The 20,166-nt window shown below is 38.5% G+C and overlaps 1 protein-coding gene across 1 annotated transcript in view; it reads right to left on the bottom strand.

The window, feature by feature from the left end:
* Window positions 1–13,129: 13,129 nt before the first annotated feature.
* Window positions 13,130–20,166, bottom strand: part of LOC132360069 (partitioning defective 6 homolog beta-like) — a 191,780-nt gene continuing 184,743 nt past the window's right edge. Inside the window, exon 2 of the mRNA XM_059915183.1 lies at window positions 13,130–13,967. Coding sequence (XP_059771166.1) covers window positions 13,130–13,967 — 838 coding nt within the window. The remainder of the gene's footprint in view (window positions 13,968–20,166) is intronic.

Here is a 20,166-nt window from a genome sequence, read left to right as displayed (position 1 = left end):
ATCACTCCCATCTCTGCCTCTGTCTTCACATGGCCTTCTCCTCCTCTGTCTATCTTCTCTTCTAAGGCTGCTTGTAAGATTTAGGACCCACAGGAGTAATTCAGGATGATCTCATCTCAAGATCCTTAATTCAATTACATCTCTGAAGACCCTTTTTCCAAATAAGGTCACATTCACTGATTCTGGGGTGCTAACCTATCTTTTGGGGAGCCACCATTCAATCCACTACAAAGACTATATAAAAATAAGACTTGTGAAATTTCAGTGATGTCCATGTAAAATGTGCTTAAGAGAGCATCAGCTCTTTCACTGATGAAGCTGAACACAGGTCACCGTGTATACGTCCCCCAGAATTCTGCTGTAGATTTCACAGATACACACTTTTCTGGGGATCTCTCTTCCTACACTATGTTGGTTACTTTTTCATTGCCTTCCTTCTGCTCACAATATCCATCTTGCTTTCTGGCTGTTCCTCATGGTGCCTGACTTCCTTGCCTGACTGTGTATTTTTTCAGTCATTATTGTATCAGGCCCTCTACCAATACTTTTTTAATTTAAATTTATTTATTTTATTTATTTATTTTTGGCTGCATTGGGTCTTCGTTGCTGTGAGCAGGCTTTCTCCAGTTGCAGAGAGCGGGGCCTACTCTTCAGTGCTCTGCACGGGTTTCTCACTGCGGTGGCTTGTCTTTGTTGCAGAGCATGGGCTCTAGGTGTGCAGGCTTCAGTAATTGTGACACACGGGCTCAGTAGTTGTTGTGGTTCACGGGCTCTAGAGCGCAGGCTCTGTAGTTGTGGTGCACCGGCATAGTTGCTCCGTGGCATGTGGGATCTTCCCGGACCAGGGATTGAACCCGTGTCCCCTGCATTTGGCAGGCAGATTCTTTTTCTTTTATTATTTATTTTATTTTATTTTATTTATTTTATTTTATTTTATTTCATTTATTTAACATCTTTATTGGAGTATAATTGCTTTACATTGTTGTGTTAGTTGCTGCTGTATCACAAAGTGAATCAGCTCTACATATACATATATCCCCATATCCCCTCCCTTTTATATCTCCCTCCCACCCTCCCTATCCCACCCCTCTATGTGGTCACAAAGCACCGAGCTGATCTCCCTGTGCTATGTGGCTGCTTCCCACTAGCTATCTATTTTACATTTGGTAGTGTATATATGTCAGTGCCACTCTCTCACTTCGTCCCAGCTTACCCTTCCCCCTCCCGTGTCCTCAAGTCCATTCTCTATGTCTGCGTCTTTTATTCCTGTCCTGGCAGGTGGATTCTTAACCACTGTGCCACCAGGGAAGTCCCACTACCAATATTTTTGAATGCATGAATGTTTTTCATTAACAAACATCACCAAGGAGGCATTGGGGGAAGGGTACAGCTTTTTTTTTTTTTTAATTTTTATTTATTATTTATTTATTATGTTTATTTTTGGCTGTGTTGGGTCTTCGTTTCTGTGTGAGGGCTTTCTCCGGTTGCGGCGAGTGGGGGCCACTCTTCATCGCGGTGCGCGGGCCTGTCACTATCGCGGCCTCTCTTGTTGCGGAGCAGAGGCTCCAGACGCTCAGGCTCAGTAGTTGTGGCTCACGGGCCCAGCCGCTCCGCGGCATGCGGGATCCTCCCAGACCAGGGCTCGAACCCGTGTCCCCTGCATTGGCAGGCAGATTCTCAACCACTGCGCCACCAGGGAAGCCCAAGGGTACAGCTTTTAAGCAGAACTGCATGAATCTCAGCTCTATAATCTTTCTGCACCTTAGTTTCCTCACCTGAAAAATGCGCACTTTATTCTAACCTTAATGAATTATTGTGAGGATCAAACTGAAATTAATTATTTACTACATCACTTTAGACTCAGTCTTATTACTCTCAATCTGCCTATCCACAATGTGCATATTTTTCTTAATATGTCCTTCCTGATTGATATAATTCATTTTCTCAGCATTTCAATTACCTGAAAAAAATATCCCAGGATTCTAACTGATTAAGACCAATATTTCACCTGTTTAATGTCTAACTAAGACATTGACAGTGCACCTCTAGCTGCTTTTTTTAATTCATTATCATAGGGGAAAAATTCTCATAGTATTGTGAACTTAACCTTACCTTACCTTATTTATCCAGAACTGAAATAAGTAAGTAAAGTAGCAAACTGGAAACTAAACCACTACTCAAAATAATAGCAATTGCCTCTGGGCACCCTGTGTTTAGACATATTGACGTTTTGTGTGAGTCTTAACAGGTTCATCTTCTAAGGGAAATTACATATAAATACCATACTTACCAAGCTTAAAATATGCAACTTCCTTCTGTTATTCAGAGCTGTATAAAAGAGTGCACAGTGAGAGTTCCTCAGGGGAAAATTAACCACTCTTGACAAGAAGGAAAATAGAACTGTGTCACTTTGTGCACAATCTGCAATCTTTGGATCAACAGTATTAATGCTTTTAATTTCTAATTGAGCAGAGTGGAAACAAGGGCAATTAGTGGTCCATCTTCCATGGTCTCAGTGTTTGAGTTTCAAGGAGGGCCCAGCAATTGAAGAGTCTTATTCTGATTTCAGAAAGACAGTTTCCATAAAAGAAAGTGCTTTGGTAGAAGCTTGACAGCACTCCATTATTGTAGCTTTTTATTCCTTGAAGTTTTTTTTTTTTCTTTAATTGAAGTATAGTTAATTTACAGTGTTGTGTTAGTTTCAAGTATACAGCGAAGTGATTTAATTATACATATATCTATATCTATCTATTCTTTTTTAGATCCTTTTCCATTGTGGATTATTACAAGATATTGAGTATAGTTCCCCGTGCTATACAGTAGGTCCTTGTTGTTTACCTATTTTATATATAGTAATGTGTATATGTTAATCTCAAACTCCTGATTTATCCCTCCCCCCACCCCGCTATCCACTTTAGTAACCGTAAGTTGGTTTTCTATGTCTGTGAGTCTCTTTTTGGTTTTTAAATAAGTTCATTTGTATGATTTTTTTAGATTCTGCATATAAGTGATATCATATGATATTTGTCTTTCCTTGTCTGACTTACTTCACTTAATATGATAATCTCTATGTCCATCTAAGTTTCTACAAATGGCATTATCTCATTATTTCTTATGTCTGAATAATATTCCATTGTATATATGTACCACATCTTCTTTATCCATTCATCTGTCTATGGACATTTAGGTTGCTTCCATGTCATGGCTATTGTAAATAGCAATGCAGTGAACATTGAGGTGCATGTATCTTTTCAAATTAGAGTTTTCTCATATTCCTTGAAGTTTTAAAGGAAGGAAAAAGTGTGGATCAGCAAAAGATGCTGAAAAGAAGGTGAAATTCATTACTTTATCTCCAGGCTTTTAGCCCTGGTCGAAGCTCTCCATTGGTAGTGAGATATTAGGTAATCAAGGCTAACATTATTGTGCATCTAATACTGTGTTTGAAAGGTGGGTACATTTTCACAAGTGACTTACATTTTACAGAGGCAAGATGGGAATGGTCATCTGGGCACCTGTCTACTTTGCCAGCTCCTCACTGGGCCACTTACAGAAATCATGTCCCTTTCCTGTTTCTCAGATTCCTCAACTATGAAGTGAAAAGTTCAGACTAGATGCTCTGCATGTGTTATCAAGATCTATTCTTCTGCAACTCTGGGAAGTGACTCTTCCACTGGCCATGCATATTGGACCAATAATTCTTTCATCAATGATGAAGAAATAATATCTATCATTTTTGAATTTCAAATAGGCTTGGAAAAGCTATAAACCAGTGGCTCTCCAAACCTAGCTAAGCATTAGAATCACCTGGGGAAATATTTTACTTCTAATTAAACTTTTATGGAAGTATAATATGACATACAGCAGAAAAGTAAACTAATTGGTGAGTTTTCATAATGTGAAAACCCCATGTTTCATAAAGTGAAAGCTCCCCACATTTCCACCTCCTGGGGAGCTTTCTAAAGCCCAGGTCTCAAGTCCTTGAGGGGACCACTAAAACAAAATCTCTAGGGTACAGTCCCCCACTGTGACATGGGAGGAGATAAGGCACCATTCTTCAATAGCACCTATCTACCCAACAATTGGGCTGGGGGAGCAATAGTGTCTCCAGGCATAAATGAAGAAACTGTGACCCAGAAACTGCTAAGTAAACTGCCTGATACCATACAACTACATGCAGTGATGAATGTGAGATTCAGACATGGATTTGTCTGGCTTCAAAATCTCTGTTCCTTCCATGACAATAAAACAAAGGAGAAGGAGAGCGAGAGATGGTATGCTAGATGGACAGGTGAAAACTGAGCACTGCCAAGCAAGCCACAAGGAAACCTGCAGCCTTCATATGAAGTTTTATTATTGGCTTCTGAGGAAGTGCCTGTGGCTGACAGGGTCTTGGTGCTCTGGCCAGGTGTCAGGCCTGAGCCTCTGAGGTGGGAGAGCTTGAGTTCAGGACATTGGATGACCAGAGACCTCCTGGGCCCTCGAAAAAGCAATCAGCGAGAGATCTCCTGGAGATCTCCATCTCAACATTAAGACACAGCTCCATTCGGCGACCAGCAAGCTCCAGTGCTGGACACCCCAGGCCAAACAACTAGTAAGACAGGAACACAGCCCTACCCATTAGCAGAGAGGCTGCCTAAAATCATAATAAGGCCACAGACACCCCAAAACACACCACCAGATGCGGTCCTGCCCACCAGAAAGACAAGATCCAGCCTCATCCATCAGAACACAGGCACTAGTCCCCTCCACCAGGAAGCCTACACAACCCACTGAACCAACCTTAGCCACTGGGGGAAGACCACAAAAACGATGGGAACTATGAACCAGCAGCATGCGAAAAGGAGACCACAAACACAGTAAGTTAAGCAAAATGAGAAGACAGAGAAACACAAAGCAGATGAAGGAGCAAGGTAAAAACCCACTACACCAAACAAATGAAGAGGAAATAGGCAGTCTATGTGAAAAAAGATTCAGAGTAATGGTAGTAAAGATGATCCAAAACCTTGGAAAGAGAATGGGAAAAATTCAAGAAACGTTTAACAAGGACTTAGAAGAACTAAAGAGCAAACAATGATGAACAACACAATAAATAAAATTAAAAATTCTCTAGAAGGAATCAATAGCAGAATAACTGAGGCAGAAGAATGGATAAGTGACCTGGAAGATAAAATACTGGAAATAACTATCACAGAGCAGAATAAAGAAGAAAGAATGAAAAGAATTGAGGACGGTCTCAGAGACCTCTGGGACAACATTAAAAACACCAACATTCGAATTATAGGGGTCCCAGAAGAAGAAGAGAAAAAGAAAGGGACTGAGAAAATATTTGAAGAGATTAGAGTTGAAAACTTCCTTAACATGGGAAAGAAAATAGTCAGTCAAGTCCAGGAAGCACAGAGAGTCCAATACAGGATAAATACAGGAAGAAACATGCCAAGGAACATATTAATCAAAGTATCAAAAATTAAAAACAAAGGAAAAATATTAAAAGCAGCAAGGGAAAAGCAACAAATAGCATACAAGGGAATCTCCATAGGTTAACAGCTGATCTTTCAGCAGAAACTCTACAAACCAGAAGGGAGTAGAAGGACATATTTAAAGTGATGAAAGGGAAAAACTTACAACCAAGATTACTCTACCCAGCAAGGATCTCATTCAGATTTGACAGAGAAATTAAAACCTTTACAGACAAGCAAAAGCTAAGAGAATTCAGCACCACCAAACCACATTTACAAAAAGTGCTAATGGAACTTCTCTAGGCAGGAGGAACAAGAGAAGGGAAAGACCTACAATAACAAACACAAAACAATTAAGAAAATGGTAATAGGAACATACATATCGACAATTACCTTAAATGTAAAAGGATTAAATGCTCCAAACAAAAGACATAGACTGGCTGAATGGATACAAAAACAAGACCTATATATATGCTGTCTACAAGAGACCCACTTCAGACCTATGGACACATACAGACTGAAAGTGAGGGGATGAAAAAAGATATTCCATGAACATGGAAATCAAAAGAGAGCTGGAGTAGCAATTCTCATATCAGACAAAATAGACTTTCAAATAAAGACTATTACAAGGGACAAAGAAGGACACTACATACTGATGAAGAAATCAATCCAAAGAGAAGATATAACAATTGTAGATATTTCTGCATTCAACATAGGTGCACCTCACTACACAAGGCAAATGCTAACAGCCATAAAAGGGGAAATAGACAGTAAAGCAATCATAGTAGGGGACTTTAACCCCCACTTTCACCAATGGTCAGATCATCCAAAATGAAATTAAATAAGGAAACACAAGCTTTAAATGATACATTAAACAACATGGACTTAATTGATATTTATAGGACATTCCATCCAAAAAGAACAGAATAGACTTCCTTCGCAAGTGCTCATGGAACATTCTCCAGGATAGATCATATCCTGGGTCACAAATCAAGCCTTGTAAATTGAAGAAAATTGAAGTTGTCTCAAGCATCTTTTCTGACCACAATGCTACGAGACTAGATATAAATTACAGGGGAGTAAATTATAGGGGAGTAAAAAATACAAACACATGGAGGCTAAACAATACGCTACTAAATAACTAAGAGATCACTGAAGAAATCAAAGAGGAAATCAAAAAATACCTAGAAACAAATGACAATGAAAACACGATGATGCAAAACCTATGGGATGCAGCAAAAGCAGTTCTAAGAGGGAAGTTTATAGCAATAGAATCCTACCTGAAGAAACAAGAAAAATCTCAAATAAACAACCTAAACTTACACCTAAAGCAATTAGAGAAAGAAGAACAAAAAAACCCCAAAGTTAGCAGAAGGAAAGAAACCATAAAGATCAGATCAGAAATACATGAAAAAGAAAAGAAGGAAACAATAGCAAAGATCAATAAAATTAAAAGTTGGTTCTTTGAGAAGATAAACAAAATTGATAAACCATTAGCCAGACTCAGCAAGAAGCAAAGGGAGAAGACTCAAATCAAGAGAATTAGAAATGAAAAAGAAGTAACAACTGACACTGCAGAAATACAAAGGATCATGAGACATTACTACAAGCAACTATATAAATAATAATTGGACAATCTGGAAGAAATGGACAAATTCTTAGAAAAGCACAACCTTCCGAGACTGAACCAGGAAGAAATGGAAAATATGAACAGACCAATCACAAGCACTGAAATTGAGACTGTGATTAAAAGTCTTCCAACAAACAAAAGCCCAAGACCAGATGGCTTCACAGGTGAATTCTATCAAACATTTAGAGAAGAGCTCACACCTATCCTTCTCAAAATCTTCCAAAATATAGCAGAGGGAGGAACACTCCCAAACTCATTGTACGAGGCCACCATCACCCTGATACCAAAACCAGACAAAGATGACACAAAAAAAGAAAACTACAGACCAATATCACTGATGAACATAGATGCAAAAAAACCTCAAGAAAATACCAGCAAACAGAATCCAAAAGCACATTAAAAGGATCATACACCATGATCAAGTGGGGTTTATCCCAGGAATGCAAGGATTCTTCAATATATGCAAATCAATCAATGTGATACAGCATATTAACAAACTGAAGGAGAAAAACCATATGATAATCTCAATAGATACAGAAAAGCTTTTGACAAAATTCAACACCCATTTATGATAAAAACCCTCCAGAAAGTAGGAGTAGAGGGAACTTATCTCAACATAACAAAGGTCATATATGACAAACCCACAGCCAACATTGTTCTCAGTGGTGAAAAATTGGAACCATTTCCACTAAGATCAGGAAAAAGACAAGTTGTCCACTCTCACCACTATTATTTAACATAGTTTTGGAAGGTTTAGTCACAGCAATCAGAGAAGAAAAAGAAATAACAGGAATCCAAATTGGAAAAGGAGAAGTAAAGCTGTCACTGTTTGCAGATGACATGATACTATACATAGAGAATCCTAAAGATGCTACCAGAAAATGACTAGAGCTAATCAATGAAATTGGTAAAGCAGCAGGATACAAAATTAATCCGCAGAAATCTCTTGCATTCCTATACACTAATGATGAAAAATCTAAAAGAGAAATCAAGGAAACACTCCCATTTACCATTGCAACAAAAAGAATAAAATACCTAAGTATAAACCTACATAGGGAGACAAAAGACCTGTATACAGAAAACTATAAGACACTGATGAAAGAAATTAAAGATGATACAAACAGATGGAGAGATATACCATGTTCCTGGATTGGAAGAATTGACATTGTGAAAATGACTATACTACCCAAAGCAATCTACAGATTCAATGCAATCCCTATCAAACTAGCAATGGCATTTTTCACAGAACTAGAACAAAAAAATTCACAATTTGTGTGGAAACACAAAAGATCCCACATAGCCAAAGCAATTTTGAGAAAGAAAAACGGAGCTGGAAGAATCATACTCCTGGACTTCAGACTGTACTACAAAGCTACAGTAAGCAAAACAGTATGGTACTGGCACAAAAACAGAAATATAGATCAATGGAACAGGATAGAAAGCCCAGAGATAAACCCACACAAATATGGTCACCTTATCTTTGATTATGGAAGCAAGAACATACAATGGAGAAAAGACAGCCTCTTCAATAAGTGGTGCTGGGAAAACTGGATGGCTACATGTAGAAGAATGAAATTAGAACACTTCCTAACACCATACACAAATAAAAATTCAAAATGGGTTAAAGACCTAAATGTAAGGCAGACTCTACAAAACTCTTAGAGGAAAACATAGGCAGAACACTCTATGACATAAATCACAGCAAGATCCTTTTTGACCCACCTCTTAGAGAAATGGAAATAAAAAAAAAAACAAACAAATGGGACTTAATTAAACTTAAAAGCTTTTGCATAGCAAAGGAACCATAAACAAGATGAAAAGACAACCCTCAGATTGGGAGAAAAAATTTGCAAATGAAGCAACTGACAATGGATTAATCTCCAAAATATACAAGCAGCTCATGCAGCTCAATACCAAACAAATAAACAACCCAATCCAAAAATGGGCAGAAGACCTAATTTGACATTTTTCCAAAGAAGATACACCAATTGCCAACAAACACATGAAAGGATGCTCAACATCACTGATCATTAGAGAAATGCAAATCAAAACTACAATGAGGTATCACCTCACACCAGTCAGAGTGGCCATCATCAAAAAAATCTTCAGCAATAAATGCTTCAGTGGGTGTGGAGAAAAGGAAACCCTCTTGAACTGTTGGTGGGAATGTAAATTGATACAGCCACTATGGAGAAGAATATGGAGGTTCCTTAAAAAACTAAAAATAGAACTACCATAAAACCCAGCAATCCCACTACTTGGCATATGCCCTGAGAAAACCATAATTGAAAAAGAGTCATGTACCACAATTTTCACTGCAGTACTATTTACAATAGCCAGGACATGGAAGCAACCTAAGTGTCCATCGACATGAATGGATAAAGAAGATGTGACACATACACACAATGGAATATTACTCAGCCATAAAAAGAAACAAAATTGAGTTATTTGTAGTGAGGTGGATGGACATAGAGTCTGTCATACAGAGTGAAGTAAGTCAGAAAGAGAAAAATACCGTATGCTAACACATATATATGGAATCTAAAAAAAAAAAAAAAAAAAAAAAAAAGTGTTTCTGAAGAACCTAGGGGCAGGACAGGAATAAAAACGCAGATGTAGAGAATGGAGTTGAGGATATGGGGAGGGGGAATGGTAAGCTGGGACAAAGTGAGTGAGTGGCATTGACATATATACTCTACCAAATGTAAAATAGATAGCTAGTGGGAAGCAGCCACATAGCACCGGGAGATCAGCTCTGTGCTTTGTGACCATGTAGAAGGGTGGGATAGGGAGGGTGGGAGGGAGACACAGAGGGAGGTGATATGGGGATATATGTATATGTAGAGCTGATTCACTTTGTGATACAGCAGCAACTAACACAATATTGTAAAGCAATTATACTCCAATAAAGATGTGAAAAAATAAAAGAACATCTAGGGTATGAACCAGGGATCATTGTTTCAACAGGTTTCCAGCCAGGCTTACATTGTCATTTGGAAACCCCTTAGGTAAATGGTAATTTGTTGTTTTTCAAAGAAACCTGAAGGCTCTGGCCATCTACATGGGAAAAAACTCTGGGCAGTGCATTGGTTGTGTTAGCCTGAGGCCATGTGTGTCAGAAATCTTGTCAGCATAGAGTAACCATCCCACAGGGAAGGAGCTCATTCCAAGGCCAGACATTCTGCTCACGGCTTTATGTACATTCTTTCTAATTTCTGCAATGACCTTGCGATGATTGCATTATACTCTTACTTTATAGAAACTGAAGCTGAGAAGGGTTAAAAAAAGGTGCCTGAAATCACACATCCAGTGTTGGGTTTAAGACTCCTGTCAACCAGATGCAAAAATCCATGGTCTTTCCGTCTCCCTTGTCACACAGTCTTCATCCTAAGAGTAAAACCATTCCAACAAAGCCAAATCACTGCTGAATATGTGCCAGGGTGCATCATGGTGGACGCTGGTGCTAGTTCACTTCAAATATTTCAAGCCTTACCTCCATTCCAGTATAGGTCAATTCTAGCTGCATTATGAGGATCTACAAAAACATTTTATATCCCCAACTTTCTTTGAGATGTAACAAAAATGTTTCTCCATCTATAGGACTTATATAGGAATATCTTTATTCTAAAAATATAGTTTTGGTCATATGGAAGTGTGAGGAACTGCACATATTCTTTTATTTTATTTTATTTTTTATTTTTTTAGCCTTTATACAAGTCTATCTTTATTTGTAAAAAATAGTATACAACTAAAGCTAATTTGATTTTTAAAATCAAAGCTCATTTAGTGATAATGTACATTTTATAATAAAATTGTAGTAAAATACTGACATTTGATAGTTTAAACAAAGTAGCATTCATGTAAAAATCATGTTGCATGTAAAATTTAATTAGAAAGTCCATAGTTCACAAAAGTACATATATTTTGTTGATAGCTCATGAGGACATTATCATAAATGTACTTAAGATACAGAACAAAATTCACAGTTAGCTTGACATTTAGTACTATAAAATTTTATGCTGAATCCACTGATATTTTTGTTAATGAGGTACACTTGAAATAATTCAGACTACCAAAGAATCGATATTTTATTGTATAACCAAGATCTATTGGTTTTACAATACATCTAGTAATCAATTCTTTCACCAATAATTTAAATGAGAGATCCAGTTGAAAAGACCGTTGACATATACCCTTAGCAGGATAATTAAAAAGCACTTGCAGCTTTGATTTCCATTTTCATGAATACATACAGGACAAATCTGTATTTTACAGTTAAAAGTTGTACAAAAAGTCAAGCCCTGAAGTATTTCTTCCCCTAAGAGAAAAGTTCTCATGCTAAAACTTTGTGAAAAAAAAAGAGAGAGAGAAAGAGAGAGAGGTAGTATGTGAAAGTATTTTTACTTAAAATGTTGAAGCCCTGCACCGCTTATAATATAAATGAAATGTAACCTACTTATTAACATTTTGCCATTCAAGAGTCAAATTTATAGAACTCAGTAGAATGTTAAACCTGGAATGCCATTAAAAAATAGTGGTTATATAACTGGAAGAACTTCAATGAATTCAACAAAAAGTACACTGTATTACATAATGTTGTGCAGTTAACAGTTTAGTGATAATATGTTTAGTGGTAAAATGTGAACAAAATACATTGAAGTATTCTGAGTCAAGCGAGCTTCATTTAATCAACTTTACTTCATATACTTTTACCATATAGAGAAAATATCCTTCAAAACGGAGTCATTTGATTCTTCATTGTTTTAATAGCACACAATTGTTATAAGGTATCCATTCTAGCTCCAGCATAAAATTAATCAATAAATAACTCTGAAAGAAATATCCATAAGTCACAGGGAACTCATGTAGTTCATACTATTCTTAGTCTCTATATACAAGCTACTGTAGTGCCTGTGCACCTCCATACAATGAAACCAGGCAAGGAATGAAAGTTAGCAGCCTTACTCTTACCTTGCTAAGTGGGTGCATCGGAAAGTAATAAATAGCCTCATAAAATTAATCGAGATACACTCTATCTGTCAAAGGTAAATACGACATACTTTTCATAAAGTGTAGGCAGTGTTCCTAGAAATCCCATTAAGGAAAACCCAAAATTTTCATATAAAAAGTGCACAAGGTTGTCCTGTGTGTAAAAATCTCTTAGTTTGGGTGCATTTTTTTTTTAACGAAAATAATTCACACTACTCAAATACATTAAAAGAGTAAAAAGGCAGACAAACAAAATATACACACAAACAACAAAAGGAATGATTTCTGATGAGGTTTGGAATGAGGACAAGAAGAGGTTACAGGAGAGAGTCTCCCATATCACCAGAGTCCATGGAACTGCCCTTCACAACGTAAGTGATGCCCAAATGGAATGAGTTTGTAAATATGAAAGCTACAAGATGGGCAAACACGGACCTGAACAACTGTTAGAGTTTCTTAATTCAGGAACATAGCTTCAATGCTTTATAACTTAGGAAGCAACCCCTAAAAACAGTCAATTGATTTGATTTCTTAGAAATTAGGAAAAAAAAAAAAAGCATTTGAAAAAATTAACAACAGAGGAACAATATTAAAAAATCAAAATACAACATGGGGAATATACGAGCCAAGGTCCCAAAGTACTGAAAGATAGACTCAGACTTCTTCACGTTAGAATTAAAAAATACATAGTTAAAGGAAAAATTAACCAGGCTCTGCACAGCAGGTCAAATATGCAACCACTTCAAACGGAAATGATCTAGTCCTCATGTGTAGTTCTGGGAATGTGCTCTAACATCCAGTTCTCTATAGACAAAATAGCAAAAGCACATCATTTCATTAACAAAGGCCCCTTTGTTTTAGACTTAAATTCACCTCTGACCCACGAAGTTTATATTAATTTTCAAACTACTATTTTAATAACATTTTAAGCTTGCAATATATTTTTTTCATGCCTATCCCAGATCACTGGTTCAGAGGTATATATGCTTTAAACTAGCCAAATTTACAAGTCTCCATGGCATCCTGACTCAGAAAACATTCAAACGCGATGGTTTCATAGTGTTATGATTGCTCCATCTTCTTCTAAGAGTTTTTGATCTGGAGCACGCGTTTCAAATTCTGTATTTGTGCCACTTGCTAAGGGTGCTAAGCTCACTTCATTAGAAGGAATAAAACCGTTCTGTCCAGATTCAAAACTGAGTTCTATTTGTGTTAATGATTCCAGGCTCTCGGTGTTACGAACAGCCTTAGGGATCTGCTGTGGCACACCATTGTCTTCAGTAATAATGTCATCTTCATCGCTGTCTTCATCCTCTGGCTCAAAAATCGGTTCCATCTGCTGTGGATAGCCAGGAAGGCTGTTGTCAGTAGACTGGCCAGAGCTGTCGGATGTCCGACTGGTCCTAATGACGTTATTCCTCTGGTTTGCTGGTCTCACTGTGATGATGAGATTGTGGCTGTTTGCAATCCTCATTTCAGTTGCTTGATCTAGACTCTTCCCGGAAACTTCTATGCCATTAACTTCTAAAACTTCATCATTAACGGCTAATAGTCCTGTGCTTTGAGCCAGACCTCCTGGCACAAGTCTGGATATAAAGATCCCTGGCACCTTCTCTAAGCCATGGGGTGTCACCATGACACTGGAGCCGTCCTGGATGTAGAACCCTAGGAGTTTCTCAGTGCCATATTTGTAAAGATGGACCCTACGATGTGTTTCTGGGAGAATATCCACGTCTATAATAGAAGACACAGGTCTGAAGTCCTGGGGCATACTAATGACTATGTGTGGCTTTTTTCTATGGTTGTCAGGAAGCAACACATTGGTTAAAACATTCTTCTTCTTTATTAGTGTGTCTGTACCAAAGGCACTGTAGTCTGCTTCTTCTGGTCTCCTGCAGGGGCAGCTTCTCAGCGTCTCTCACCCCCCTGCTCCTTGCTCTCTCCTGTAAGACTGCTGCATACTCCAATTCATCCTGAACAGCCAAATGAGTCTTCCTGAAGTACCTATTGTTTTATTGATTAAGAATTTTTGTTCTAGTAGATCTTGTTGGAAAAAAATTCTAGTAATCTTTTAGGACTTAAACATATAACATAAAATTTCCCCCCAGATGTGTCTAATTTTGTGGCTGATTGTAAGGCCAAGTAAGATCAATATTGTATAAAACTGTGTCCTCTGAAATTCATAATAGATTCCTCCATGGCTTTTTCTCTCATTTTTTTATTATTCTTTTAATTTTCATATTTGGGGCCGGGAAGCATTGGCTCCTTCCCTCTGACATGCATACATTTATAAGAAATGTGGGCTGTGAAGTGTGTAGATATGACAGAGATGAGAAACATTGAGGCCAGAAGATGAATCAAATCAACTCTTCTCATGGGTAAACAGGACAATGATATTATAATGATAAATACTTCTTAAAATTAATTTTTATAGGAGTATAGTTGCTTTACAATGTTGTGTTAGTTTCTGCTGTACAGGAAAGTGAATCAGCATTACCTATACATATATCCCCTCTTTTTTGGATTTCCTTCCCATTTAGGTCACCACAGAGCACTGAATAGAGTTTCCTGTGTTCTCATTAGTTATCTATTTTATACATAGTAATGTATATATGTCAATCCCAAATTGATAAATACTTTTAAAATAATATGTAAATACAGCATAACTGTCTTAAATCGCCATTCTGGGCATGGGCTTTCATGGACTTTTCATGCCCATTCTGGGCATAAGTTACCTAGCTTAGGAAGCTGAAAGTGAGGACTGATAAGGAAGAATGGCAGTGAGTTATTCATGGGATCCCATGACACCTTTCTTTTGGACAATAGACCTCAAGTACAGCCATTTTGCCCCCCAGGAAATATTTGACAATGTCTGGAGATTTTTTATTGTTACAGTGGGGGAGGGTATCTGCTAGCATCTATTGGGTAGAGACCTGGAATACTACTAAACATCCTACAATAGATAAGGCAGCTCCTTATAACAAAGAACCACCTGGTCCAAAATACAAGTGGGGTCAAGCTTGAGAAACCCTGGTTTAGGAAATGGTAATAAATTTCACACAGAGATCAGCTTTTTCTAGAAAAACAATGGGAAAGACTAAGTTATTTCTACTCGGGTTGAATAGCATGGTGCTAAGGAGACTGTGTATTTGACAGGGTTTGCTTAGATTCTAAATTAGTTCCCCTCGGGGTTGTATTGGAAAATGGAGCTAAGAGAAAACCATTTCCTCTTTGGGACTCAGGTTATTAAACCTTTCTAATCTCCTCTACCCACAGCACTCTCCCCTCACAGCCAACTCTCCTCTGAGGGCAGAATTTTCTATTCTAATGAGAAATAGCACACAAACTAAAAAATGATAGCAATGCAAAATGCATCTCTCTTGAGCAAAGTTAATTTAGGTGTATAAAATCTCAATTGAAATACTGTCATTTTTTTTTAGAATCCTAACTTTGAATAAATGTGGCTGCCATGGTGTCCCTAGGAGAGAGTTGCTAAGGAAACCAAAAGCCAACCCACAGTCAATACATCCTATCCTCATGGAATACCATTATGGTCACTCAGTCATTTTGAGAGTTAGAGACACCACAGTGAACAAAATGATGACTTTATCTGTTTATCCCAGGAGAACAGTGTTAAGAAATACATTTACCCAATGCCATCAGAAGATTATCTAATGACCCGTCCTGGTAATGAGACTGAAAATGCATGTCACTCACAGAAATGCTACCTCGGAATACATTTTCTAGTCCTTAATATTGTGATTATAAAAATGCAAAATATACTTTACGATAGCTTGGAAGACTATATCCACTATCATAACCATAGGTAAGGTCAATTATATACCACACATAAGTGATTATTGCTTTGGGCACAGTGCATTAACTTAGATGTAACCTTTGTATAGTTGCTTAAAAAGCTGACAAAAATCCCGGGAAACTCTTCTATAGGGTGCCAGGCACAGGAAGCAATGTTTTTGGTGTATTCTTTACCAGTATGATTACATCTGGAGTATTGCCACAGACAATGGCCAAGGAGAGTTTTTAGTCAGTGTGACCAGGATTACAATGCTGCAGAGGAACAGTTGTCAGAAATTAGGATGGATCATCTGATAGATAAATATGAGAGTAAAAGATATTTCCTAATACCTGCAGAGTTGACCTAGTGATCCCATGGCCACACCTGGATCTGGACCAGCCCAAGCCATACACACAAGTGCTTTAGGTACCAGCAGGGAGACACCTCTCCAGCTCCCCTCCATATTCTGCTTGGATGTCTACCAGCCTCAGTAATCTAATCTGTTGCCCATGGTGCCACCAACTCAGGCACCGCACTCCAGGCCCTGCATCTATAGTAGCCCCTCAGCTATGTCTGCATGTCCACTGCCAGTCTTTGCTTGGCTATCCCCCAGAGTTTGTTTCCTGACTTCCTGATGCAAATACTTGCACTCCGAGCTGTGCACCCCAAGGACGGACACTGACCCCCTCTATGTGTAGGCCCAAGCAGTTTGTTCCTGTTTGCCCAGTGACTGTGGACCAGCTGGGGCTCCTGTAAGCCAGTGACCTTCTCTGCCACTCAGTGGGCTACAACCACACCTTCTGCAATGAGATTGGAACCTCTTCCAAGTTTGTCCTTTGTCGTGTACTCTCCCGCAGTGCCAGCGTACCATTTAGAGTTTTCTATCTTTATTGTTCCTCCCCTATCATAACTTAATGATTACTTCTATTACACTTCCACTGTCCAAATTACTTTGTAGTGTTTGTCTTCAGGTTGGATCCATGCTGACACACCCATCTACCGTACAACCTCACACCCAGAATTTATGTCAGCTCATAAAAATGAAGGCTGAGGGGCTTCCCTGGTGGCGCAGTGCTTGGGAGTCCGCCTGCCAATGCAGGGGACACGGGTTCGTGCCCCGGTCTGGGAGGATCCCACATGTCGCGGAGCGGCTGGGCCCGTGAGCCACAACTACTGAGCTTGCACGTCTGGAGCCTGTGCTCCGCAACAAGAGAGGTCGCGGCGGTGAGGGGCCTGCGCACCGCGATGAGGAGTGGCCCCTGCTCTCCACAACTAGAGAGGGCCCTCGCACAGAAACGAAGACCCAACACAGCCAAAAATAAATAAATAAATTAATTAATTAATTAAAAAATGAAGGCTGATTTCATTTGTTTTGTTGGCAAGAACTAAAAACCAAAAATATGTACACATTGCTAGGAACTGTCCCCCATATCCCAAGGTGACTGCTCTCTGGGAGCTCAAAGGTAGATTGCTCTGAAGAGACTTGAATTAAAGCAAGCACAGGTTTCCTTTTCTCTCTTTTCCTAGAAATGCACACTCTTTCCAAGCAAGAAATAGCCCCTTGTTTCAGCAAACTACAGGGATCTGTAACACAGTTTGCATCAGTGCTCCTCTCAAGAGAGGAGACTCACTTTCTTCCCTCTGTTACATGAGTGTTCATCCCCATCCCATACAAGCTTTCCCCATCACTCTGTGTGTGTGTGTATGGTGGAGTTACAATTGCACAGTGCTTACTATGTGCCAGGCACTTCTTTTACATCTTATATACTAACTCATTTAATCCTACTCACCTAGTTAGGTAGGTACTATTAATCCTCCCATTTACAGTTGAGGAAATCAAGGCCAACAGAACTTAATTTAACTTGCTGAAGGTTGCACTGCCACCTGACATTTCTCAATTCACCCGTGCCACTCTTAGAGTTGCCTTTATATGAATCTCAAATAAGGGACGGTAAGAAGCTAGTGAGCCCATGACCCAAGGGAAGCGTTTCTTCATTATACATGATTAAGCATGAAAAAATGTAAATCATAAACAAGATGACACCTGTCTTCTCATTTGCTTTTAGCCTAATGTCTTGGGAGAATGAAAATAAAGACCAAATTATACTCTTCATTTCCCTCCTCCCTTTCCTAGATACCCAGCCCCTCAGTTCACAGGAAACACTGCAAGAGACAAAGAAGACACTGCCCAGAGGGAAGGTTATCAGAAGATTCAGATTCATGGGTACTCAGGACCATACCAAATGGAACCAGCGGACCAGGGGTAGGATGACTATATCGTTTACCAAAACTTGAATAATTTTGAGAACAAAAGGGTATGATGTTAATAATTACACTGGCATAAATCATGTAAATCAGAACTGTACTGGGCAGAACCAGACATATGGTAACCCTGTTAGCAGTAGAAGAGAAGACCACCAGAGTCCAGGCATGAATCAAATGGTCACTTTTTTGTTTTAACAACTTATTGGAGTATAATTGCTTTACAGTGGTGTGCTAGTTTCTACTTTATAACAAAGTGAATCAGTTATACATATACATATGTTCCCTAAGATACATATCTCTTCCCTCTTGCATCTCCCTCCCTCCCAGCCTCCCTAGTCCAACCCTCTAGGTGGTCACAAAGCACCAAACTGTTCTCCCTATGCTATGCAGCTGCTTCCCACTAGCTATCTATTTTACATTTGGTAGTGTATATATGTCCATGCCACTCTCTCACTTCGTCCCAGCTTACCCTTCCCCCTCCCCATGTCCTCAAGTCCATTATCTACGTCTGTATCTTTATTCCTGTCCTGCCCCTATGTTCTTCAGAACCTTTTTTTTTTTTTTTAGATTCCATATATATGTGTTGTAATGTGGTATTTGTTTTTCTCTTTCTGGCTTATTTCACTCAGTATGACAGTCTCTAGGTCCATCCACCTCACTACAAATAACTCAATTTTATTTCTTTGTAAGGCTGAGTAATATTCCATTGTATATATGTGCCACATCTTCTTTATCCATTCATCTGTCGATGGACATTTAGGTTGCTTCCATGTCCTAGCTATTGTAAATAGAGCTGCAATGAACATTGTGGTACATGACTCTTTCTGAATTATGGTTTTCTCAGGGTATGTGCCCAGTAGTGGGATTGCTGGGTCGTATGGTAGTTCTAGTTTTAGTTTTTTAAGGAACCTCCATACTGTTCTCCATAGTGGCTGTATCGATTTACATTCCCACCAACAGTGCAAGAGGGTTCCCTTTTCTCCACACCTTCTCCAGCATTTATTGTTTGTAGATTTTTTGATGATGGCCACTCTGACTGGTGTGAGGTGATAACTCACTGAAGTTTTGATTTGCATTTCTCTAATGATTAGTGGTGTTGAGCATCCTTTCATGTGTTTGTTGGCAATCTGTATATCTTCTTTTGAGAAATGTCAATTTAGGTCTTCTGCCCATTTTTAGATCGGGTTGTTTGTTTTTCTGGTATTGAGCTGCATGAGCTGCTTGTAAATTTTGGAGATTAATCCTTTGTCAGTTGCTTCATTTGCAAATATTTTCTCCCAATCTGAGGGTTGTATTTTCATCTTGTTTATGGTTTCCTTTGCTGTGCAAAAGTTTTAAGTTTCATTAGGTCCCATTTATTTATTTGTGTTTTTATTTCCATTTCTCTAGGAGGTTGGTCAAAAAGGATCTTGTTGTGATTTATGTCATAGAGTGTTCTGCCTATATTTTCCTCGAAGAGTTTTATAGAGTCTGGCCTTACATTTAGGGCTTTAATCCATTTTATGTTTATTTTTGTGTATGGTGTTAGGGAGTGTTATAATTTTATTCTTTTACATGTAGCCATCCAGTTTTCCCAGCACCATTTATTGAAGAGGCTGTATTTTCTCCATTGTATATTCTTGCCTCTTTTATCAAAAATAAGGTGACCATATGTGTGTGGATTTATCTCTGGGCTTTTTATCCTGTTCCATTGATCTATATTTCTGTTTTTGTGTGAGTACCATACTGTCTTGATTACTGTAGCTTTGTAGTATAGTGTGAAGTCTGAGAGCCTGATTTCTCCAGCTCCATTTTTCTTTCTCAAGATTGCTTTGGATATTCTGGGTCTTTCGTGTTTCCATACAAATTGTGAAATTTTTTGTTCTAGTTCTGTGAAAAATGCCAGTGGTAGTTTGATAGGGTTTGCATTGAATCTGTAGATTGCTTCGGATAGTATAGTCATTTTCACAATGTCAATTCTTCCAATCCAAGATCATGGTATATCTCTCCATCTGTTCGTATGATCTTTAATTTCTTTCATCAGTGTCTTA

The sequence above is a fragment of the Balaenoptera ricei genome, chromosome 2 (assembly GCF_028023285.1).
Source record: "Balaenoptera ricei isolate mBalRic1 chromosome 2, mBalRic1.hap2, whole genome shotgun sequence".
Classification (NCBI taxonomy): domain Eukaryota; kingdom Metazoa; phylum Chordata; class Mammalia; order Artiodactyla; family Balaenopteridae; genus Balaenoptera; species Balaenoptera ricei.
Note: the sequence above shows the minus strand (reverse complement) of the source record. Positions and strands in the feature narration are given on the sequence as shown.